Below are 25,188 nucleotides of genomic sequence, written 5' to 3'. Positions count from 1 at the left end.
GCCCATATTTGGTGTTAAAAAAAGTTGTTGGTGGCAGCTGGGCTGTGTGTTGGGATCAATTGGGGCCTTTCTACTCCCGGGGATCATAATTAAAGGCGGGAGAGGAGGAAGCCCCTGTGATGGAAGTGTATAAGGCTCACTGGGTGTGGGCATGTCCCCATCTGTTGCAAACCTTCCACCAGCAATGGGTTAAATTGCGTGGTTCTGATGGATGCCATCCTGGAAGGATACACAGCAGGAGGACAAATGCAAAAGGGCGGAAAATCTAGAAAGTGGACAACAGCATCTGCAAGTTGAGGGAGAAGAGTCGTTTAGGACCATCAATGATTGAACAAAGAACTTTCTTCTTCCAAATATGAATTACCATGTCCGCGGTAACTGATGACCCTAGTTTGAATGATACCAAATTTGCTACAGCGTGCGGGAAAACTGATGGCCTTCATAGGCCTATGCGGACTTCCCAGTGGAATAATATTGTAATACCAAGGGGAAATATTTTCAATATTGGTGCGCTCAACACTAGAACTCTAGCTAAACCAGGAAAAATCTATCTTTTACTGAGAAAAATTAATAGATAGAATTAGGATGTGGTTGGTCCAATAGAGACACACCCTCCTCGAAATGGAGAACAAAATATTCCTGAAACCACTATTGCTATAGTCAGGACGTACCAACAGTGTTTACCGGCTGGGTACCGGCTTCAGTTTTTGTCCCACCGCTAAAAGGTCACTGCTCAGTTTTACTTCTAAATTGGGGAGAATTGCAATTGTCCGTCTAAAACCCATCAAAAACCTCTTAATCTTCCAGACATAACCTGCGGCCTATGCTCAAAGCTAAGAGGATTGGGATCAATTCTACTTCCAGTTACAGGGTGTCCCTACCAAATGCTCAAAAACGGTATATTAATCGTCAAGAGTGACTTCAACACAAAGATAGACAGTAGCCATGTCGGTCAGAAAGATGCCATGGGCCCATATGGACATAGATGGCTTAATGGAAGGGGGAGAGCAACTAATCAATTTTTACAGACAGAATAAACTATGTATCATATACACCATTTTCAAGCATAGAAACCATCAAAAGGTTACATAGAAATCACCAAATGGGGCGTCTGAAAACAGGATTGTCCATGTCCTGATATGAACCATCAGTAACAGACAGCTGCAGGAATCTGAGCATTTGCTACGGATGTCGAAACTATCGCTGGGGTTACAAAAAAATCTCTAAGACAACAAAAATTCCTAGATTCCGAACGGAAATTATACACGACCCTAACTAAACGACGCTTATACCACTAGCCTGTCTACAAACTACAAGACATCCTGAATATATCCACTTCCCCTGAGTATATCCACTGCCAGATTTAAAGCGTTTTAAGAGGTATCTCTGAAGGACTTTTAATGAAATGCATCCTTTCTTTGGGTAATTGCTAGATTCCCCCCTCCTTCATGGAAAAATTCTTTTAACGCCTCCACCCTAACTATTAAGCTATAGAACATGTTACTCCAAGCAATTCAACCAACAATGACATTGCTTGACTGCCCCCTGACACCCCCTTCATCATTCCTAAGACATTTTGTTTTCAGTTATTTCATAATAGAAATTATGCATTTAAATCCCGTGATTCAAGTTTTTGCAACCCAAGCCAATCATGGTGCCACAAAAAACAATCAACACCACCATGGCATCACAACCCCCTCCATCACCAATGTGGCACCAGTCCCCACCCCCCGGGTAAGCGAGTTGATATTAGTGGTACATATAAACCATATTAAGAGGTATATTTGAAAGAATTTTAACGAAATGCTCCGTTTCTCTGAGTATTTGTTGGATTTTCACCCTCCTCTATGGGAAAAAATTCTTTAACGCCTCCATCTTAACTTTTAAGATGTAGAACATGATACTCCAAAAGACACCCCACCGCCATGACATCACTTGACTGTCCTCCTGACACCCCCTTCATCATTCCTAAGACATTTTTCAGTCATTTCATAATAAAAATTATACCTCAATCCGCTGATTCAAGTTTTTGCAACCCAAGCCTATCATAAAACCCCACATAAAACTCCGCATCACCATGGCATTACACCCTTCCCTCCCCCCTCCATCACCCATGTGACACGAGTCGCTCATCTAACCCCTAGGACATTTTCAACCTTTTAGCTCCAAAAATAAGCCAAAGAATCGCATTAAACATTATATTTTTTAAAACAGTAAGTCGCCATTTCATTGCTAGAAAGTGATACCCCAAGCATTTCACCCCACAATGGCACACTATTACTGCTCTGTACCACTCCTCTGACATCGTACCCATCTCCCCCCAAGACACTTTTCAGACATTTCTTGTTACAAATTATACTTTTAAGCTAATAAGTGCTTACTCGCTAATTTTTTACCTGTCAAAGACATTAAAAACTTATCCTATCTTTTCGCCTTTCTAGTCAACCTGTGTCATTTCAGGTAAAAAAACTAGCGAGTAAGCTTTCTTGGCTTAAAAGTATTTGTTTTAATAAGAAATGTCCGAAAAGTGTCTTGGGGGGGAGATGGGTGCGATGTCAGAGGGGTGGTACAGAGCAGTAATAGTGTGCCATTGCGAGGTGAAATGCTTGGGGTATCACTCTCTAGCAATGAAATGGCGACTACTCTGTTTTCAGAAATATACTTTTTAATTCGATTCTTTAGCTTATTTTTAAATCGAAAAGGTTGAAAATGTCCTAGGGGGTTGATGAGGAACTGGTGCCACATGTGTGATGGAGAGGAGGGTAGGGTGTAATGCCATGGTGATACGGAGTGTTTTACGGGGTATCATTATAGGCTTGGGTTGCAAAAAACTTGAATCAGCGGATTGAGGTATAATTTTTATTATGAAATGACTGAAAAATGTCTTAGGAATGATGAAGGGGGTGTCAGGAGGACAGTCAAGTGATGTCATGGCGGTGGGGTGTCTTTTGGAGTATCATGTTCTACATCTTAAAAGTTAAGATGGATGCGTTAAAGAATTTTTTCCATGGCATTTCATTAAAAGCCCTTCGAAGAATACCTCTTAATATGGTTTAAATGCACCACTAATATCACCTCGCTAAGGGGCAAGGGACTGGTGCCACATGGGTGATAGAGGGGGGTGTGGAGTGTTTTGTAGGGCACCATAATAGGCCTGGGTCGCAAAAACTTGAATCATGGGAATTAAATGCATAATTTTTATTATGAAATAGCTGAAAAATGTCTTAGGAATGATGGAGGGGGTGTCAGGGGGCAGTCAAGCAATGTCATTGTGGGGTGAATTGCTTGGAGTAACATGTTCTACAACTTATAAGCTAAGTTGGGTGTTTAAGAATTTTTCCATGAAGGAGGAGGCAATCTAACAAGTACTCAACGGAACGATGCATTTCATTAAAAGTGCTTCGAATATACCTCTTAGAACGATTTAAATGTATCACTAATATCACCTCGCTCTTTCAAAATGATTGTTAGGGGAGCAGCCGTATATTGTCACGATAGTTAGAAATTTAGTATCCCAGTCAAAGAAACGATATATTTTCCTTTTATCAATATAAATACCTTGACAGTGATTGTCTCTGAAAATCAATATTGATTTTCTGTCAATCCTTGACAGCGATTGTCTCTGAAAATCAACATTCCCCATATTTGTGCCAAATATCGCAGGGTATGGAAAAACAATGGCGCTTGCTAGGAAACAGCTTTGACGTTAAGAGGATAGTATTATTTACTAAAAGTACTTCTCTTACACAGAACGTTGGAAATAGAGTGGGGGTTCTCTCGGTTTAGACACAAATCCATGGGATGGGACCTTTCGAGTCCTGGAGGGGGGGGGGGTCAAAGAAGTAAGGAAAAAGAGAAAGAAAAAAAAGCGTTGAATGTTTCGAGCGAAAAAATAAATGCTATTAAATTAAAGAAAGAAAAATGGCTAGAGCGTTTCGAGCGAAAAATCAAATTTCAAAAAGGGTATTAACTGGCAGTGATGGTTGCGCAATCATTGCGTGACCTTACATAGTGTGCGCCGTCATTAAGTGATAGAAAGAAAGAAATAACGTTGAACGTTTCGGGCGAGAAAAAGATTGTCAAAAAAAGTATTACGTGACAGTGATGCACAATCATTACGTAAGGTGTGTGCTCTTGTTAAGTTACAAGCGGGGATTCCCCCGTGGGTTACATAAAATTGCGTCAAGCATATTACACCTGACCGTTTAAAACAGGGGTGTATTTTGACGTCCTTGGAGTCCAGAGGGGTGTGTCATGGGAGTCTTGAGCCGTCTAAGGGTTTTAATAGAAAAAAACCTCATGGGGAAGTCTTGTCAGCTCGGAGGAATGTTTAGACAAGATTCCTTAAAAACTGGCCGTCTAAGGTTTATAATAGAAAAAACATCATGGGGAAGTCTTGCCAGCTGGGAGGCATTGGCTGGTAACTCCTTTTATTATCAAATATATCCAAACCAATAAGCACATCCAACAGTCATAACCAACAACCAACAATCATAACCAACAAACATAACCAACATAACCAACAATCATAACCAACTACCAACAAACAACAAACATAACCAACAAAGAACAGTAATAACCAACAACCAACAAACATAACCAACAAGCATAATCAACAAACAACATAACCAGCAAGCATAACCAACAACCAAAACCTGCTCAAAATTTTGGGAATTATTTTTTTCGGTAGCAGTATATTTTAGTCAAATACCTTGAAAATACAAGTCCAAGAAACAGATAATGGACATTGCGGGAAAACGTTCACATCTTCCGTTCAATGTGAGAAGGAAACACAATTTACAAAAAAGTAGTTCATCTCTTTAGTGGGAACAAACTTGGATTTCTTCATACTAACGTAGAATACTGAAACTAGATCAAAACGCAGAAAACAATACATAAAAAAACCTTATTTATAAACACTGCTGCGAGATTGGGCCAATAAAAACTAAATTTGGCTAAAAGAAAAAAAGAAAAAAAAGGCTCACTAAAAAAAGGCAAGTTATCCAAAATAATTTTACGATTTTCGTTATTGTGCCTCAGAGTGTACGAAGAATAGTTGCCAACCATGCTTAAACTACACAAACAAACATCATTATCCAGATATCAAGAAAATATCATTATTTTTCCAAATATCATTCATTTTTGTCGGCTATAAATTTTCCCTTTCCCTGGTAATAAGTTATTTTAAAGTGCAGTTTATCGGTCCTTAAGACTTTATTGCATCTTCTCCAACTTAACAATGTTCAGTCAGGAGAATAAGCAATTTCGAACTGTGGATAAAAACAAATCCAGGGCATTGATCAGGTGTGTTCGTGTATAGTTCCTTTTCTTCTTAAAAAAGGGTCCACAGAAACAAAATTGTGCAAAAACAAGGAGTTCGTGTTATTTACATTTTTGAAAACAACTGAATTCAATCGTTACATGCAAAAAGTAATCAACCCTAATAAACCTTGAATTAACGAAATTAATTTTAAAACATAAGATAAAAAAGAACTAAATAAGGCAGGCACGCAGAAGTAGATTTTGTGCCGAAAGGTGAAATTCATCAAGACAGCAAAAAAAAAAAAAAAAAAAAAAAAAAAAAAAAAAAAACTTGATGGCTGCAAAAAAAACCTGATATGTGTCGGTAACAGATATGGGTGGGAGGGGATGGAAAGCTTTGAGAGTGGGAGGAATAAATGTGACAACCCAGCGTTGTTAGAACTCTTACATTAAAGGACACATCCACTCAATTGCCCAGGTGGCTTCCGACGTACATATAATTCTCAATATTAAAAAATGGAACTTTTTCGACATGGGTAAACGGTTGTAACGTGGAGGAAAGGTTAATCTTACTTTACATCTTTATTGCATATTACTAATACAAATAGATATAAGGTAATGTTTCAGCCACAGGTAGGGGTGCCAATTATGAAGGGAGCAAGGAGTGGGGGATTACTTCTATATTTGGAAAAAGATTCTTTGTTTGTTGATATTTACATTAAAATAAATAGGAAAAAAACCGCTTCCCATAGTTTTCGAAATATACATTTTTTTTTCAAGTCTTAATTTTAAAAACTTAAATAAATAATTGCCCCCCCCGTTAAGTTTTGGTAAATTGGCGTCACTAGCCACCGGTACCCAAACAAGGTTTTTGCTTTAAATAAAGACAGTTTGACTTACTGTCTACTAAATCCAAGAAGAAGATGTCCTTGTAAAGCACAAGCATTTCATATTTTATGGATGTAAAAGTTCTATATAAAAATATCGTAAGCAAATTTTTAATTATGCCCACAAAGATGTCAAAAATGACTCAATAGGCAAGTAGTGTTCTGATGGTAGGCAACATGCCGATACGATGGTGCTGGTGAAAAGTTAGCATGCCGATAACGGGTGCGTGTAGCGGGTAACGTGCAATTCGGTAACTGGGTTACCTGAATTTTTGCCTGATTTTACCTGAACATACCTGAACTTTCTGCACCAAGTACATCGGGACAAGCCTGATAGCGAACTAGCTTTTTGTATGGGTCTGAACATCGTTCAACAGAAGACAGTGGATATCGACAGTCGCCCTTTCCAGTACTAAAAAGAAAGAAATGTGTAATGATAACAAGCACGTATGCCATAGAGGAATCCTTTGCGGCAATCCTGATAGCCAAGACCGTATCCAGGGGGGAGGGGTTGGCCCCCCACCCGAAATATTTGTCCGACTCGTAAAAACGTTACAAAATGAATATAAACAAATTTTTGGTGCATTTTTTAAAGCTTTTTTTCAAACCCCCTCCCTACCGAAAAAAAATCCTTTTATAAACGCCCCCCTCGAAAAAATCCTGGATACGGCCCTGGTGATAACATAAATATATGACAACATAGATATATGGCAACGCGTAAGGCAAACCAAAAAGCTTTGACCATACCGTTCCACGGATCTGAGCGGGCTTCTAAGCCAAATTTGCTTTTGTCTTCAAGGCGAGGAGCTTTTTCACAGGATCTTACAAATCACTAAAAGGTGGATACTTAAGTTTGAAACACAAGCTTAGTTTCTGAATTTGAATCTATAAAGGGAATGCATATTTTCTAATATTCTACATGGATAAGTAGCTCAATTTATCATTTATTTCAGTTAACAATATCTCTCATCCCCATCTTATATTACACAACCCTGGTTGTTAATATTCGATTAGATATAAAACAAAAATATAGCGCGCCTCCCTGCTTATACTATATGGCCCTTGCTAGTAGTGAACGGCTGGATAGTAGACACAAAATAGAAAGATAAAAACTAGATGAATAGAAAAATTTTAAACTCAAAATGCATTCAGATGGCGCTTCACCATGTAGGTTATTAAAAAGCAGTAAAAAAAATAATAAGAAGAATTTAAAACTAAACTTTTCATTGACTAGCAAAAAGCAAGAGTATAGTATTTTATATATATACTTTTTAATATATACTAAACACTGTACTGTTTTTGAAAACAGCTTGGATTTGAGTTGTAAAGGATATGCAAGTAGACATTTTCTAGACATACTAAATGGTAAGTGATTTACGTCATTATTTAGCACATGCCTGTACAAGGAGGATGGCGAGAAGTCCCTCTAAAATTGGCCCGAGGGACCTTGAATAAAACAGGAGTAAGAAAAGAAGACATAGGGGATTCCTATCTGGCTTGTTTTGATACTTGGCATTCACATTTTTCGTGATTTCGTCCCCTCTTAAACTCCTGAAAGAGTTCCTTGACCCCCATCTCATGGGACTTCAACACTTACCACAACTACAATAAATTTTGATTCGAGATGTGAAGGAAATGCAAGTATGCATTTCCTAGACATACTAAACGATATCGATTTGCATCTTTATTTAGCATATATCTGCACAAGGTGAATAGGAAAAAATACTCTTTTAACATCAGTCTGAAGGATCTTGACGATGTCAGGAGTCAGTGAAAGAAGACAATTGAGATCCTATCCCTCTAGGAAGCCTTAAAACTTGGTATACACATTTCATATGCTTTCGAACTCCTCTTATACTTCTGGAAGAGTTCCTAGACCCTTGCACCCTGGAACTCAGACTAAAATGAACCTATATCTAGACATAATCAAATGAATAAATCACGTCACATATTAGGTTTATGGTATTACACAATATTTTCCTTCTTTTTTTACCAGCAAGTCCACAACGAGTTATTTAAGCCAAAGGCAGATAAAAGTTTCAATGCATCATTTTAGGAGAAATCATAATTGTTTCTTAGTTATGTGTCATTAATACAACGTAGACTATTTGGAATTATAAAAAAAAATTCACTTAAAGTACTTCTACCACTACTAACGGCTCATCGCAACACCATGCCGCCTGAGGCAATCCCAGATGGCAACGCTTCTTCTTCATCCTAATCTATTCAAAGCTTGACTCTTTACTCCCTTTCATGACGTTCAACCTCCTTTATTTCCTGCTTTTTGTGAGCTCCTTCCACGCCATTCGGGGATAGCCTGCTCTTCATTTGGCCATATATTGGTGATCGAACAGCATCAATCTTTGGTTTACCATTCACCCTTAACTATAAAATGTGGCCAGACCATCTTATCATTTCTTTCGTTATATCGATAAAATAAAAGTTAAAAATAGGGAAAAAATCCTTTTTAATAGACAGTGTATAATAAATTTCACAAAAAATACCAGATATTTCGGTCACATATACAGTGACCGTCATCAGTAGTAAAAATCTGAGTAAAAAGTTTTACTACTGATGACGGTCACTGTATATGTGACCGAAATATTTGGTATTTTTTGTGAAATTTATTATACACTGTCTATTAAAAAGGATTTTATCCCTATTTTGAACTTTTATTTTATCGTCATGGAAAGGCAGTGTGGTCTCCGAAATTATCTTCGTTATATCCCTAAAAAGTTGGGACATACCAAATTTCTCGTAAAGCTTATTGTTTGATCTAATAAAACTATCCTCAGAAAGTTCCTCTGGAAACATTTTAACAATTTCTCCTCAGCCTCTTAAAACCCCTTGCTTCCCAGCCATGGTTGACCACTGTCATTACCCTGACTTACAATATTCTAGTCTTAGTTTATAGACTTATCTTCCTATTTTTGCAAACTTTTGTCTGTTCTACTTTTTACATTTTCAATGCATCCACCCTCTTTCCTAGTTCAGTTAAGGCGACTCTTTAAAGCTAAAGCCGATTTTAACTTTTTACGAAGCAATTTATTTTGCGTCTGCAGTTCTATAATCCAACCATTAAGGAAAGTTTTTTATTTATGGCCAATGAAATACGGCCTTATGGCCTTATAGAAAATTCTATTCTCGTAGTCAACTTGTATGAATTTACTGACCGTATATTTTCATAATTCATAGAACGAATCTTGACATTCTTCCAAAAAAAGGCCGTTTTTCTCTTGCATTCAAACAAATGGAGGGTTTGACAGCCATGTCTTTTCATTTTTGTTATGCAGTTGCTTGACTATTTCCATCCAATAAATCCAAAGCCCTCGATGACCTCCAAGAAGATGTCGAGGAAGTTTGGGAGACGATTCGCAAAAACTACACGGATACGGCCAAAGAAGCCCTCGACTTAGAAAAAAACGGTTAAGGAACAGTGGATATCCACAAAGACCCGGGATCTCATAGCAAATTGTAAGAAACTGAAGCCAAACTCTCTCAGGGAAAATGGTCAATTAATTTTGACCACGAGCTTGGCGTAAATAAGCTGATAAAAAAAAAGTAACGAAAAGTGCCAGATCCGACAGACGGCAATATATGAGCCAACCTTATCTTTACTTTACGCACGATGCTGGATGTATTTGATAAATGTAGGCATACTCTTCACTTGTAATTACTCTTCACTTGTACATACTCTTCGTGGACTTCCAGAAAGCGACTGATTCAGTGGATCGTCAAACCCTGTGGAGAGTCTTAAAGTTCTACAGCATTCCCAAGAAACTAGTCCGTCAAACAATTGTCATGTACGAAGAGACGGAGTGTTGTCTTAAAACTTCTGATAGCAACACGCGCTACTTCAAAGTAATGACTGGCGTCAAGCAAGGCTGTGTCCTGTATCTTTTTCTCTTCTTCCTAGTTGTAGACTGCATCTTTAGACAAATAAATGGGAATGGAATCGGATTGCAGGAAAGCTTCTTCAGGACGTTAATTTTGCTGATGATGTTGGGCTCATAAAAGCCGAAAAGCAAAAGCTTCAGGAATTCCTGAACGATCTTGCGAAGAAAGCTGAACAGTTCGGATTACACATCAAAACTCTAAAGACTAAAGCTGTATCAATTAGCAGTTCGCCCACGGGAATCCAACCAGATAATAAAGACATCGAACAAGTGATAGACTCCAAGTACTTAGGCAGTACAGTAACTTCCAGTGGTGACTCTGAAAAAGAATTACGGACCAGAATAGCTCTAGCCAACACAGCATTTCAGAGACTTTTGCCAGTCTAGAAATCCACAGTATACTTAAAAGAAGCTGAAACTCAATCTGTTCCAGAATAATGTTTTGTCTGTTCTGAGTTACTCTATGGCATGCCTAAAGCTAACCGCGGATCAGGTGAAACATCTTACCACCTTTGAAAATAACTGTATTCGCAGGGTTCTAAGGATCAGCTGGAGAGACCATGTCAGCAACGATGAAATTTGTGCTAGCATATGCCAACCGGACATCAAATCCGCTGTGAGGCAACGAAGATGGCGATACCTTGGACATATCTACCGTATGCCAGATCATAGACTTCCTAAAATACTCCTCCCCTGGCAACCAGAAAACACCCTCCACCAAGGAAGACTAACGAAAACTATACATAGAACGTACGAACGTGACAGAAGAGCCCACCGGACGAGTTTCATTCCAGAGTGGGAGGAGATCTACGCAGCGGCCCTCTTGAGGGAAGATTGGAGGCTACTTACTGACGCCCTGTGTGCCTCTGCAGGCACTGGAGGTACTAAGGTCTAAGGAAAGGTCCATTGATTTAATTCTAGTGCACATTAATAACCGTGTATATTCAGCAGGACAAAAAAGTCGAAATAGACTTTGGCTCTATTGTGTCCATCACGGATATCTTTGGAACAACACATGTATCCTGATGCTTGATATACAGATATGTATCAAAGCATTTTAATAAAAAACAAAAACAAAACAATAAAACAATGACGAGTTTTTTTTTTCCTCACCACTGGGGATACTAATAACTCAATTCTTTTTCGCTAAAAAAGACAAAAAACAGTCTCCCCCCTTCCCTTATCGTTTTTCTCTTACAATTAAGAAAATTGAGCTTCTGTCAACCATGTCCTTTGTTTTTTTATTCAGTTACTTCGTTGTTTTTATTTAAATGGCTCTTCCCAACTCGTCTGTTCAAGATATAACCTTTTGCAGAATACAAAAAAGGGTTGAAACGAGAGTTGGAGAAAGAAGACAATTGAGTTCTATCTTGTTTTTTATCACTCATATTTCACTAAAACTCTTTTAATATTTGTCAGTCCAGAAGTCACCGGTCTGATAGCTGAAGAAGTTTATAGGATTTTTTTTTTCTTTGGGTGAGTAAAGAAAGCTACATTGTAGTCCTTTTTGGCTTAAATAGCCAGCAAGAAAAGGGGTTTTATCCAATTTAATCTTTGTAAAAAAAAAAAAAAGACAGCAAATTAATTCTAATAAATTGAGGATGGCTTTTGGCTTTTTTCTGGCTCACTTGGCATTTTTTCACTTATTAGTTTTGTTTAAATTTATTATTATTATGGTTAATCTTCATGTTTTGTTTCTCTTTCTTCTTGGCTGAATGTCTCGGGAAAATGTTGTTTTTTTGGAGGGGGGGGCACATCTCAGGGGAGGGAATAACAAGTTAAAAAAAAACAGGCAAGCTGTAACAAAATTCAAGAAACTACAAGTGAGATAGTAAAATCGGTTCAGAAGGGTGGGGGCGAAAAAACAAATGACCCCCTTGAGTTTTTATTTATTTTTTTAAATGTTGGTTTTGCTGGTAGCTATTAACCACAATATCAATTCATAATAGCAAAAAAAATTATTGGCTTTTCTATATGACATTTACTTTTAAAGAATAAAAATGGAAAACGTTTCTATAATGGAACTTTCAAATATTTGTTGCATACACTAACACTTGGTAAGTCAATATCATGCGATGTTTCGAAGCAAAAATTCAATACTAAGGGAATGTTTAGCGGCGTATGGCAAAAGAGAACTCCAATTTTAGCATCACTTAAGATATGAATTGATTCAAGTGAAAATAAAATAGTGTATATAGATATTGCTTTAACGAAGACTTTTATAATATGTATACTATATATGTACCTGTGCGTGTGTGTGCGTGTATATGCGTGGGTGGGTACGTTTGTGCGTGTACGGGTTTGAAGCGAAAATTATGAAAAGAACATACATAAAACAAAAGATGAAAAAAACGAGAAACAGTAGCAAAGGAAAACAAAATCTCAACAAGGGAAGTTTTTTCAATCCGTGAAATGAAGCCTATCATCCATCATTTCCAGCCGGTTTGGTCCTAGCACTTATTTAGACAAAAGACACAGAACGGCATAACCAATAAACAATATTGGAATATATAAAACAAATCAATAAGCTAATACGGAAACTAAAACCCTTCAGGAGAAGATAGAGCCGAATTAAACAGCACCTCAGTCATTTTTAGAGCAAAAAAAAAAAAAAAAAAAAAAAAAAAAAAAAAAAAAAAAAAAAAAACCGAACGGCCGTGGATTGTCAGTTTAACATACATATACTACTATTTATTCCTTAACATGTTAATAATTTTTCATTTATTTAATTCAAAAAATGAAAACATTTCAAATGTAGTTTGTTGTCAGTAAATTGCAAATTATATTCTCGTCTTGAGAAAGCATGGGGGTGGTCAACTCTGCTCATATTAATTTCTGCTCGTTTTGGGTTTGACTCGGTTATTAATTGTAATTTCTGTTGGTTTTGGGTTTCATTTACTTGTTGATGGTGACTTGTGGTAGTTTTACGCTTCAAATATTATTTGACTTTATTTCTGCTCATTTTTGGCTGAATGGAGCTCTTTACTGTTTCTTTGAAAACTTAATTTTTGGAAAAAGTTTTTAAAACTAATTTCCGTTCGTTTAGTCGTTTCACGGAAAAAGAAAACAATATTTTATATATCTTTATGTTTTTTCTATATGAATCCATAGTTTGGATTGCTAATTGTATGTTGGAAAAACTTATTCAATAATTCTTAATCCTGACACAAATAATATAGTTTAATTTAGTTTTATATACCTCCTCAAATTGACCTGAAAAATAAACTTAATACCATTCCCAGAAAATTCTATCTATGCTCTTTGACAACCTGGATACAGTTACACTCTTTTGATTTAGTGCAATTATAAGAGCAGAAGTAGCAATAGTAGTAGCCGCGAAAGTTTCAACTTAATACCCCCAGTTGTTCTTGAGATATTGCTGAGATGTGACTAGCATACCCACAGTGCCTTTTTATTTGGTTTTAAAGCATCATGGGCAAATTGCATAACTGGGAGGGGCTGACATGCCCAATATCCCTAGAGACATAGTTACTTGACAGTTCTACTACGCTGAACAAAATGGCTGTCTCAAAATTTTTATTGGATGTGTTCGGAAAATGAATAGGCTTGGGAGGAGGGCTGCTTGCCCTCCGAAACACCATTGACTCTTAAAAAGGAAACTAGAGCGTTTAATTTCCAACCGAATTAGCTCCTTTAAAGAGTTCCAACGATATTGCAAGCTATTATACAGCGGCACTGCCCATGATATTGCTCATGTCCTTTTGAAAACCTTCATACACATTTTTTTTTCGTTTAATTGAAACTATCCCTAAACCTTCCCTAAAAAAATACCCTTAGCGTCATTAGTTACAGTAATTGTAGGGATATTATTAATAGTATACACATAGTTCCTTCTGGCTAGTTCAACATCATTCTGCCACAACTTGCAATTAAAGGTCTAACTTAATAATGTAAGCGTTCTTGAGATATTGCTTTGTAAACTTTTTAAAAATATACATACTCCCAGCCCGTTTTGATTTAGTTTAACATCTGCCTAAATATTCCTTGAAACCTTCACTTTAATACCCTTAGCCTGGTTTTCTTCAACATTTCCTTCAACACACGCTGAAAGTTTCAACTTAATACCATTAACCGTTCCTGAAGCATTGCTGATACGTCCTCTTAACAACCTTTGTGGGGATAGTGTGTTTCAATTTAGTTCCATTCAGTTTCAATATTTCCCAAATTTTTCACTAATACCCTTAGTTTTAGTAGTAGTAGTAGTAGAAGTAGCAATAATAGTAGCAGTAGTAGTATGAGCAGAAGCAGTAGCTTTAGGATGCAAATATTGTCTTTTGATTAGTTCAACATCTCCAACAACAATCCCTGTTAGTTTCAACTTCATACACAAACCGTTTCTAAGATATTGCTGATGCACCCTTTTGACAACCTGCATAAAGACGGCGTGTTTTGATTCAGCTCACCTCCCTCCTCAAAATTCTCAGACAATTTCACCTTCAAACCCTTAGGCATTTATGCAATCGTAGTCAAAGAAGCAGTATTAATATAAGTAGTACTAGTATTAATAGCAACAGTACAAGTAGCAGCAGTAGTAGTAACAAATTGCCTTTTGCTCAGTTGAACATCCCTCTCATGGAAGTCGTGGAAGTTTCAACTTAATACAATTAGCCCTTGCTAAGACATTGACGATATGTCCTTTTGATAACCTTTATATTCATATACTTCTTGATATTTTTATCTTAATGCTCTTAGCCTTAAAGGTAGTTGCAATAGATGCAGTAGTTGAAGTATTAATAGCAGTATTAGTAGCAGTAAATGTAGTAGTAGTAGTAATATTAGTAATAGCGTGCACACATTCTTAAAATACGCTCTTTTGACAATCTGCATGCACCTAGTGTCTTTTATTTAGTTCAAACTTCCCCTTAATATTATCTCAAATTTTCACTTTCATAGACCTAGCCTCAATCATACGAGTATCATAGGAGTAGTGGTGGTAGTAGGAGAAGTAGTGTTGTACTTGAAACAGTAGTAACAGAAATAGCAGCAGTATTAATAACAGTAGTAGGATATATATGCTGCCTTTTGGTCAGTTGAACATTCCCTGATGATACCCCAGAAGTTAGACCTTGATACGGTAAGCCGTTCCCAAAATATTGCTGATGTGCCCCTTTGATCCCTTTTTCATCTTAATACTCTAAGCCTTACAAGTAGTTGCATTTTAAGTAGTAATTGGAGTAGTTTAGTAGCAGTAGTAGTAGCAGCAAGGGCGGATCCAGGATTTTTTTAGGGGGGGGGGGGTTACTAATTTTTGACTTTTTCGGGGGTGGGGGGTTTACTAATTTTTGACTCAGTTTTCGACTAATTTTACTGATTTTTACCTAGGTTTTACTAATTTTCGACTTATTTTCGACTCCGTCATAAATTTCGGGGGGGGGGGGGTTCGAACCGGGTAATCCCCCCTGGATACGGCCTTGAGTAGCAGTAAAAGTAGCAGTGGTAGTAGTGTTAGTAATAGCATGTACATATTATCTTTTCGTCAATTGATCTTCCACTTTAAGTATCCACTGGAAGCTCCAATTTAATACCCAAATATATTATTGACAATCCCTTTTGACAATCTGCATACAGAATCCATTCTTGAGGTACGCCCTTATGCTACTCGTTACAGAAGCAGTAATTTTTGTGGTAGTAGTCGTAGTAGTAGTAGTGGTTGCAGTAGTAGTGGCGGTAGTTGTAGCAGTAGTAGTAGCATCCAAATATTGTCTTTTCGATCAATTGTTCATCTCCCTTATCATTTTGTGGAAATTTCAAATTAACATACTCAGCCATTCCTGATTTACGCCCTTTGGCAACCCATTTAGACATAACGTATTTTGATTTAGTTCAACACTCCCCTCTACACTCTCTGAAAGGCCTGAAAGCCCTTCGTTTTTGTGGAAGTTAAGGCCAAACATGCATACCTTTCTCAATATCATATACTACATGTAAGCAATGAACGAATTCCCTTTTTTCCAGCCCTTACCCTGAGGGCTGTGAGGCAGGACATCCCCAAAGGCGTAATTACTGGACCTTTCAACAATGCTGAAGAAAACATATATCTCAAAATTTTGATAGGAGGTTTGCTTTGGGATATGATGGACGTTTTTTTTTTTTGGGGGGGGGCTCATTCCTGACTTCTTATTTCCAATCGAATGAACCCCCTCCGAAGTTTATACGACCACCTCTTCCATAAAACCTTATATTATAATAGTGGACAACTAGTATAACTTATAACACTTGCTCTGAGGGCTGTGGGGGGAGGTGTCATCCCTAAAGACATAATTACTGGACTTTTCAACTATGCTGAGCAAAATGGTTATCTGAAAATTTTGATCGGATGTGTTTGGGGAAATGATGGGCGTGGAGGGGAGGGGTTGGTTGCCCTCCAATTAGTTGTGACTTAAAAGGGCACTAGAACTTTCAATTTCCAATCGAACCAACACCTTTCGAATTGTCGACGGTCTGCGACAACTCCTTCCATACGAAGTGCCCTGGTAAAAAAAAAGTGTCCACGTCCCTCTTTACTTAGGCAGCGCGATTGCGCTACCTATAATTATGAGGAGCATAGTTATTCAGTGGTAAGTCACATCACAGTTCCTGTGTGCAAGTGTATTAAAATTGATATTGGCCAAAAATGGATTTTTACGTTCATCAAATAGGTAGGGGAGGATTTTTCCCTTGTCATCTTCTGTTAACAATAAAAGAAAATTCTCCCTTAGCCGTGTGTGCTTAGTTTTTAATGTATTGTTTTCCTATTGATTAAGGTTCTTTGTTGATGCTTTCGCTACTTTCTTGAAAGGTATGTATATCTTTCTGTATAGGGGGTACGCCCAATATTTTGCTTACTTTTAATGCCAATGTCGAGTCGGATAAATTTCAGAGTGGAGATGCTAAACGCTCTCCCCCCCCCCCCCCCAGAGTACAACATTGGCCGAGATACATAAAATGAGTTTATGTAAATGCCTCGGGGTCACAAGTAAAGTACAGTACCGTATGCGGAATATGTGAAATATTCTTTCACCGACTTAAACTGGTGAGTGTTCCACAGTGTAATGATTTAACATCACGTGTGTTCCATGGTTCAAAAATTTAACTTACATGATGGACATTCTATTTTGCTTCAAGTTCAAAATACGTTACCCAATTTTAAGTTCATATCAAACATTTATCTTGCATAATTTTAGTTCTTGTTTATTATCCAGCTTAAGAAGCAAGTCTTGAACCATAATACATAATGGTGCTCTCACACTACGCTGTGGAACCTGTCATATTAGCATAACTTAGGACTCTGCCTTACGTTATGTAATGTTATGGAGCAAATTGTGTCTATATTGTAGGTAGTACCAAGTAGACTCGAACTCTATATAGAGTCTTCAATTAGTCTTAAATGTGATAACAACACCTTTTTTGGATTTAATCAACTTGAAACTCGGTAGGATCTTAAATTAATGCAGTGACCGGAGTTAATAGTGTGACCATTCTTTCAAAACATTTTTATATGGATTAAAAATGTTGGAATCTACTGACCTAGTTTATGGAAATTTATTTACACTTCACAAGAATAGATTTGTGCTGATTTCAATTTTGCGTAACCCTAATTGACAAGCAGAAGAGGGGCAGTAAACCCGTGGCAAGTGCCGTTGTACCTGCCAGGATAGTCTCCCTTAAACTGCGGGAATAAGGGAACGAGGGCTGACACCTCCCTTGTCTTTTGGGATGATAGCTGGATCAATAATGACGGAAAATACAATGGTTTTAAGTCCGGTATTGAACTTTATACAGAGGCATGTGGAAAAGAAAACGAATAAGGATATTGTTATCAGGCAGTCGAAGTTTTTCTCAAAGGAAGCTCTGAGAGATGCTATTAATATATGCAAAACGGTGCTCGACAAAGACATTAATCAGAGTCGTAGGGGCTCTAACCCGGCTTCTGTCTTTTATGGCGATATTTATGAGGTTATGTCAGAAAAGTTCGCAAATGAAGTTCCGACCCCTCGTTTTGCCATCCTCGACCCAGATAACGTTCCCACCGTTCCTGAGGATATGAGTACGATTGTTGCCTCACGATTGAATGATTGTAAAGCGATACTAAGTTTCCTTGTAGAGAAGCACGAAACCTCTGCAGTACCTAGCTCAGAGAACCAGCCACCAATATAGGCATCTCTGCCCCGACCAGAAACGACTATCCCAGTTGTTTTGTCGAATCTGCCCGCAAGCTTGAGTGCTAATCCTACCAAGCAAAAGGAGTTCTTGAGGAAAATTAGACCCGCTGATAAAATAGACGGAATTGAACAACGAAGAGAGAGGCTTTTTGTAAATATGAAAGACGAAACATCCGCAAGTGTTGTCGCCTCCAAGGCCCAAGGCGAGCAAAATATCCGAAGCAAGGTACTGCGCTCAGAATACCTCGGGATCATTTACGTTGACAAAGATTACGACGTTTCAATTATTCCCAGCCTAATTAGCGGTGTTTCCCAAGCCAAGCGCTTCGGAAATTCCTCAGATGTCCAGCTCACGTTCGTTACTAAGATTGACTTCGATCAGGCTCTCAAGTTTGGAATCAAAGCGGAATGCACCATTTTTTCTGTATCAGCCACTTGCAAAGCCGCTGCAGTGCTATAAATGTCAAGGTTTTGGTCATCGTGCAAACCAGTGTCAGAAGGACACTAAATGTAGCAAGTGTGCCGGTGATCATAGCTACTCCGAGCGCACCTTAGATGTGCTCAAATGTGCCAACTGCGGATCCAACCATGCAAGTAACAGCTTTCGGTGCCGGAACCTGAAAAATGCAGCTCATGGTACAACTCCAGACCAAGTTGTGCCGAAAAACTTAAATCGTAAACCGGCTCGATAGATGGCAAAGTACGTGTGTGCTGTCAAAACATAAACGGTGCTAGAGAAAAATTAGACATACTTCCATTAGTGTATGGTGCTTTCGATATAATTTGTGTTAATGAGCATCTGCTTAATGAAGATAATAGCACAAGACTGATTACTTCTTATGATCATCAGTTTTTTATTTACCCAGCTAAAAGTACTGGGGGTCGACCCTCGGGGGGTTTAATGATAGCTGTTAGAAAAAAAGTATAATTGTAATCTATTTGAGTCTAATGATGTATGTCTTGCGGTAGAATTTAGTGGTTTTATTGCCGTTTGTGTTTATATGCCTACAAACTATAGAAATGACCGATCGAGTCAGAAGTTTGCGTCTGTCTGCTCTTCATTGTTGAAACTACTTGAAAGAATAGCCCTTACCCGTAAATCTTGTGTTATTATGGGTGATTTTAATACCGACATTAATGGTAATACCATTGGTCGCTCACAAATGTTAAATGATATATTGCCGCAAAATTTCTATTGTCTACGGAAAAATAGATCGTTTACCTATGTACATAATAGGGGTGGCACTTATTATCTCGATTTCGTGTTTACTGATATGGGGGATCTCCAGCGGCAGATAGTTAATGTTTCTGATGACTTTCTTTTAAGTGACCATTCGCATCTTGAGTTTCATTTACCACTCAGTTCTTTTGAGACATATGCTCCCTCTAGACCCAAGTGGTTCACTAAACAGAACTGGAGTCGTATTGATTTATTTACTTACCAGATGCTACTTGATTCGTATTTGAAGGGTTCCGTTTCATTTGCTCTCGCGGGTAAAATATGACCGGCTTCTCGATTTGAATTGTTAATTTTTTTTTTAATTGGTGCATAGTATGAAAATGGCTGCATCCGTTGCAGTTCCATCGGTAAAAATAAAGCTGAATACCTGTAGGAGAGGCTGGTCAGATTTTCCTGGTTTGAAGGTTGAAAAGTCTCGCCATGTGTTTAGGAGGCAAATTTAGGTTGATTGTGAAAGACCACGTTCAGGATGGGTTTCTAAAATTATGCAGTCGAGTAAACACCAATATCAAAAGAATGTGAAATCTTGGAAAAGAAGTCGGGTTAAGGAGCTATCGCGGGAAATAAAAAATAATCCTCGTCAGCTAGGGTGAGAAGTGTCTAAACTTATCCGTTCTTCTTCGTCGCCGCCTGATAGGATTGAAATAAATAGATGGTTTGAACATTTTTCTTCAATGTTTGCGGCTGATCCATTTCCGGGACATTCTGATGCAGCATTTTGATCGACTAAACCAATATAGTAACTGGCTTACTATTACCCCGTCGTGTGTCGAATCTTTTGTTCGTCCTCTTCCTTTAGGAAAATCGGCTGGTGCAGATGGTATTCAGCCGGAACATCTGAGGTATGGTACCCCTAAACTGTTTAGTCACATAGCTTTATTGTTCCAAGCAATAGTTTCGCAACAGTCTGTCCCACAAGGTTTGTGTCAGGGGGTCGTTACCTGCATAAATAAGAAGGGGAAAGACCCTAAAGATTGTTCTTCGTACAGGCCCATCACTATTTGTTCAGTTCTAGCAAAGTTACTGGAGAAGATAATGTGCCCTATAGTGGCAGCGCGAGCGGATGTGGGTGACAATCAGTTCGGTTTCCGGTCCGGTCTTGGTGTTCAGAATGCACATGCAACTTTAATTCAATTGTTGAAAAGTTTAAGAAACGAAAAACTCCGTTATTCGTCTGCGCAACAGACATATTTAAGGCGTTTGATTCTGTCTTACATTCGCAAGCAGTCCTGTCACTACTAAGAGCAGGAGTTGATCCCTTTGTTTGTAATTGTCTGTGGCAATGGTATCGAAAATCTCAAGTAAGAATTCGGTCTGCGGGACAGCTTTCTAGACCTATAGATATACGTAGGGGTGTTGAACCAGGCTCAGTAATCAGCCATGAGATATTTAACAATGCAATACGATTCTGCGACAAAATCGATAGAAGAGTTTTTGATAGATGATAGAATTGATGCTAGTCATCTATCTTACGCAGATGCTCTACTTTTGATAAGTGATAATTTAGAATCTTTACAGAAAGCTATTAATGCCGTGTCGTCTGCACTTGGTGATACTGGGCTAACAATAGAGCCGTCTAAGACTGAATTCGTCGTTTTGAACGACGAAACATTGCCAAATCGTGTTGTTGATGTTTGCGGGACGACAGTTCTCCAAAAGGATAAGTTTGAGTATTTCGGACTCCGATATGGGAATTCTATCAAAGCTACTAAAAATCTAGTTATTGCAGCCACATGTCTTTTTTTAACACCTTTATGGAATTGCTTTAGTAAAACCGAACTTAACCAAATTCGTTCAGTTTTTTTTCGGTATTGCAAACATTTATTGGGAACTCCCATATTGTTCAGAAACTCTTATTTTTCGCAGAGGTACTATATTTTTGAGATAAGTAAGAAAATGGATGAGTTGTATACCCGTTTCAAAAGTTGAAATAGAAAGATCCACGACTTTCCATTGGCTAGTCTTGTGCATTAAATCATGATTTTCATTTCGTTTGTTTTTCTCTTTTCCATAGTTATCACAGTTTAATTTTGTTTTGTAGCGTTGTGTGATTTTTTTGTTATTTTTTCTTTTGTTTTTATAACTCCTTCGAGCATTTACATTGTATTTGTATGAAGGGTTGAAATAAAATTATTAATATTATTATTATTAAGTAGGTTTATGCTACGTTATGGAAAAGTCAACATAGTAGCAGCAAAATGGAATTTTGGATGAGAAAATTAACAAATTTTGAAGATAAATTAAGAATCTTCTCCTAGAAGGCCTTTCACCACTTTTTTTTTTTTTTTTTTTTTTTTTTTTTTTTTTTTTTTTTTTTTAATCAACAGACATCTTGCTGCAAGAACCACAAGATCATCATCAAAGCTTGAATTTCCATCTCCATTCCATTTTTTTTTTTTTTTTTTTTTTTGAGTAGCTTGCATATGGTGATTATGATGAAATAAGCCATGATCCTCATAGTTTTACGAATTGTTACGTTAGCCTAATGTGAAAGGACTTGTTAAAAGCTTTAATTCGAGGGTCCACAAAACATGCGTGAATTAAACTCGATTTGTTACCATTCGGCTTTTCCTACGACCCTAACATCCTTGATTGTAGATAGTCGAATTGGTTCTAGCTTTGCTAAACAAATGTCCCTCTTCAGCCAACAGAAGCATGGCCGAATGTTGTAGACACTAGAACTTTGTAGTCCAACTAAAATTAGTTAGATAAAGTTTTCTCTTTGAATGAGAAGAACAATAGCTGAAAATCGATCTTTTTTCTACGTGTCATATCGGGTTATCTTTGTTATGTCCAAGACAAAAGAAAAGAAAAAATAACGCCTTTAGCTATCAAAATAAGTAAAAAAGAATAGTCTCTTAAATGGCCCTGGGACTTCTTTAACACTGATGGAATACTGACAAAACAGGAGATATACTTTTTATGGAAATATACTTCAAATACAAAGCAAGGGATTTTTCAAGTGCTTCACTGCAAATTTCTATTCAAATGGTCCCCAATATTTGGAAACATTTCCAATGTTCATAAGGAGTTTTTAAAAGGAGAATTCCTATTTTTTTAAAACAAACATTATACTTTTTAAATGTTTCACTTGTTGATATAAAAGAGATTGAATCTGATTTTTATCCCCTAATAGTAGAGGGTGAAGATTGGATGGATTTATTATCATGCATTAGGCAAATTATGTTTCCTGTAGGTAACAAAAAAAAACGAAAAAAAAAGAAAGTTACAAGACTTTTACGGACCCTTGTCTTTGCACTATAATTTAGGGGTTTATCTTTTCAAAAGATAAATAATCTTTTCACGAGCTAGGTAAATTTCATTCAAATATAATTTATGCGTAAAGCAAGTTCAATTTTGGGTCTCCATTGATTTTATTGGGCCCCTTTGTCACACGATGGTGAAAGAGGCGAAATACATCTTTTTGCATATACGCTTTTTGAGCTAGTTCCTGTCTAGAGCAGGGTTGCCACCTCTAGTAATTTATCACTATTTTCTAGTGATTTTTTATATTGCCTAAACAAAAAATCACTATATCAGCTCATAAATCACTAGATTATTGAAGAAAATTAACCAAGAAATCACAAAACTTAGTGATTTCTTTGTTCTCTGGGTGGCAACCCTGGTCTAGAGTTAAACGAGTTAATGTTGGAGTTGGCATTGGTAATAAAAGTGAGTTATTTTCAACGACTGTATTAGATTATTTTCCTCGAACCCTGGTAGGGTTAGGAAGAGATTATTGAGAGTTATCGTAATTGTAGTATCTGCCAGAAAACCCGTTCCCCTCTAAGGATATATCTATTAGTGGTGGCAGAGGTTGTGGCACCTTGGGCCAAATAGTGTGGCACTTACTCCACCCACAGGTAGTACACTTGTCGTACCCATACTGGTTATAATAGCAGTACGGGAGTAACTCGTAGAAGCCGTGGGACCTCTCGACCACGATACCATACCCTACCGGAAGCCAGTAGTGGCGAGGGTGGCGCTGTGTCACGGACGATGGTGGCGTTGGGTAACGTACAGAGACCTTCCCGCATAAAGGCCTGAATGAGCACGGACGCTCATCACCATAAATGTAGCTATCGACCCGCTTTTCTCTAAATTTTGCCAACCCACTTTGTAATTCAACTGATGAAAAGGGTCCCAGACCCCATTCCCACAGAGGTAGTGTCATATAGGCCTACGGACTATCTCCTTGCAAACCTGTCGATTATTTACAATGATTAAATAAATAAAAAACAAGTTTTTTTTAACTGAAAGTAAGGAACGACGTTAAAACTTAAAACGAACAGAAATTATTCCGTATATTAAAGGGGCTGTACCCTCCTCAACGCCTCGCTCTTTACGCTAAAGTTTTTAATTGTTTAAAAAAAATATAGTTGTTAGTAAGTAAAAATTTAGCGTAAAGATCGAGACGTTGAGGAGGGGACGGCCCCTTACATATACAGAATAATTTCTGCTTGTTTTAAGTTTTAACGTCGTTCCTTACTTTCAGTTAAAAAACTTGTTTTTTTTATTTAATTTTTGAACGTTTTTGAATTAATGCAGGTTTCGGTTTGTGGTTCACCGTACATGAATGATTAAAACAAAATTTGCATATTAATTTTACTTTTATTTGGTTAAATGGCTTTCTCGAAACTTGTTTAATTTTATTTACGAACGTTTTTATTAGTAATAAATATACGTAACTTACGAATTAACTTACGTATCGAACATCTATATTCATAGATTTTTAAAACGTATATTAATGGGTCCGCACCCTATTCAATACCTTGTCTTAAAGCTTAAGTTCGAATTTTATTCCAATTCTTGAAAAATGACCCCTTAATCACAAAGGCTGTTAATTAGAATAAATAGCTCTTATGAAGGTACTAAAAAATCTTTGGCTTAAAGAGCAAGGTATTGACTAGGGGGTGAACCTAATCATATACGTAATATTTTCTGTTCGTTTTAAGTTTTCATGTTGCTCCTTACTTTCAGTTGAAAAAACTTGTTTTTTTTTATTTAATTTCTGATCTTTTTCTTTAATAATGCTGGGAAATCCGCCCCCCCCCTTCATAGCAATGTCCCTTCCCCCATGAAAACTTCCTTCATGGAAAGATCCTCCCATATAACCCCTGACCCCCCCCACCTACCAGAAAAAATCCCCCCTGAAAACGTCTGTATACTTTCCAATAACCAATACTTTATGTTAACATTGGTTAAAGTTCATAACTTTCAGCCCTCCTCCCGGGGAATTTGGGGGATTAAGTCATCCTAAAAGACATAGTTATCATATTTTCGACAATGCTGAACAAAATGGCTATTTCAAAATTTTGATCGGGTGACTTTGGGAAAAAAAATGAGCTTGGGAGAATGGGGCCTAGTTGCCCATTTGGGAAAATGGGGGCCTAGTTGCACTCCATTATCACTTAAAAAAGGCATTAGAACTTTGAATTTCCGTTCCAATGAGCCCTCCCATGATATTAAAGGACCACGGGGTCGATACGATCAACCCTGGGGAAAAAAGAAAGAAAAAAAACAAATAAACCCGCATCCGTGATCTTTCTTCTGGCAAAAAATGCAAAATTCCACATTTTTGTAGATAGGTGCTTGAAACCTCTACAGTAAGGTTCTCTGATACGCTGAATATGATGGTGTGATTTTCATTAAGGTTCTATCACTTTTAGGGGGTCTTTCCCCCTTTTTCCTAAAATCCGCCAAATTTTCTCAGGCACGTAACTGATGGGTAAAACTAAACT

At 37.5% G+C, this 25,188-nt stretch overlaps 2 protein-coding genes across 4 annotated transcripts in view; one reads left to right on the top strand and one right to left on the bottom strand.

Annotated features, from left to right (window-relative positions):
• LOC148947325 (SLIT-ROBO Rho GTPase-activating protein 1-like) overlaps positions 1 to 25,188 on the top strand; it is a 707,344-nt gene that overhangs the window by 637,800 nt on the left and 44,356 nt on the right. The window lies entirely within an intron of this gene.
• The window catches only part of aus (argus), a 143,957-nt gene that overhangs the window by 96,006 nt on the left and 22,763 nt on the right, over positions 1 to 25,188 (bottom strand). The window contains exon 4 of the mRNA XM_089097123.1: positions 6,446 to 6,561. Within this exon, the coding sequence (XP_088953249.1) occupies positions 6,446 to 6,561 (116 nt within the window). The remainder of the gene's footprint in view (positions 1 to 6,445; positions 6,562 to 25,188) is intronic.

This window comes from Artemia sp. Qi Xiang Cuo, chromosome 11 (genome assembly GCF_049724085.1).
Source record: "Artemia sp. Qi Xiang Cuo chromosome 11, ASM4972408v1, whole genome shotgun sequence".
Lineage (NCBI taxonomy): Eukaryota > Metazoa > Arthropoda > Branchiopoda > Anostraca > Artemiidae > Artemia > Artemia sp. Qi Xiang Cuo.
Note: the sequence above shows the minus strand (reverse complement) of the source record. Positions and strands in the feature narration are given on the sequence as shown.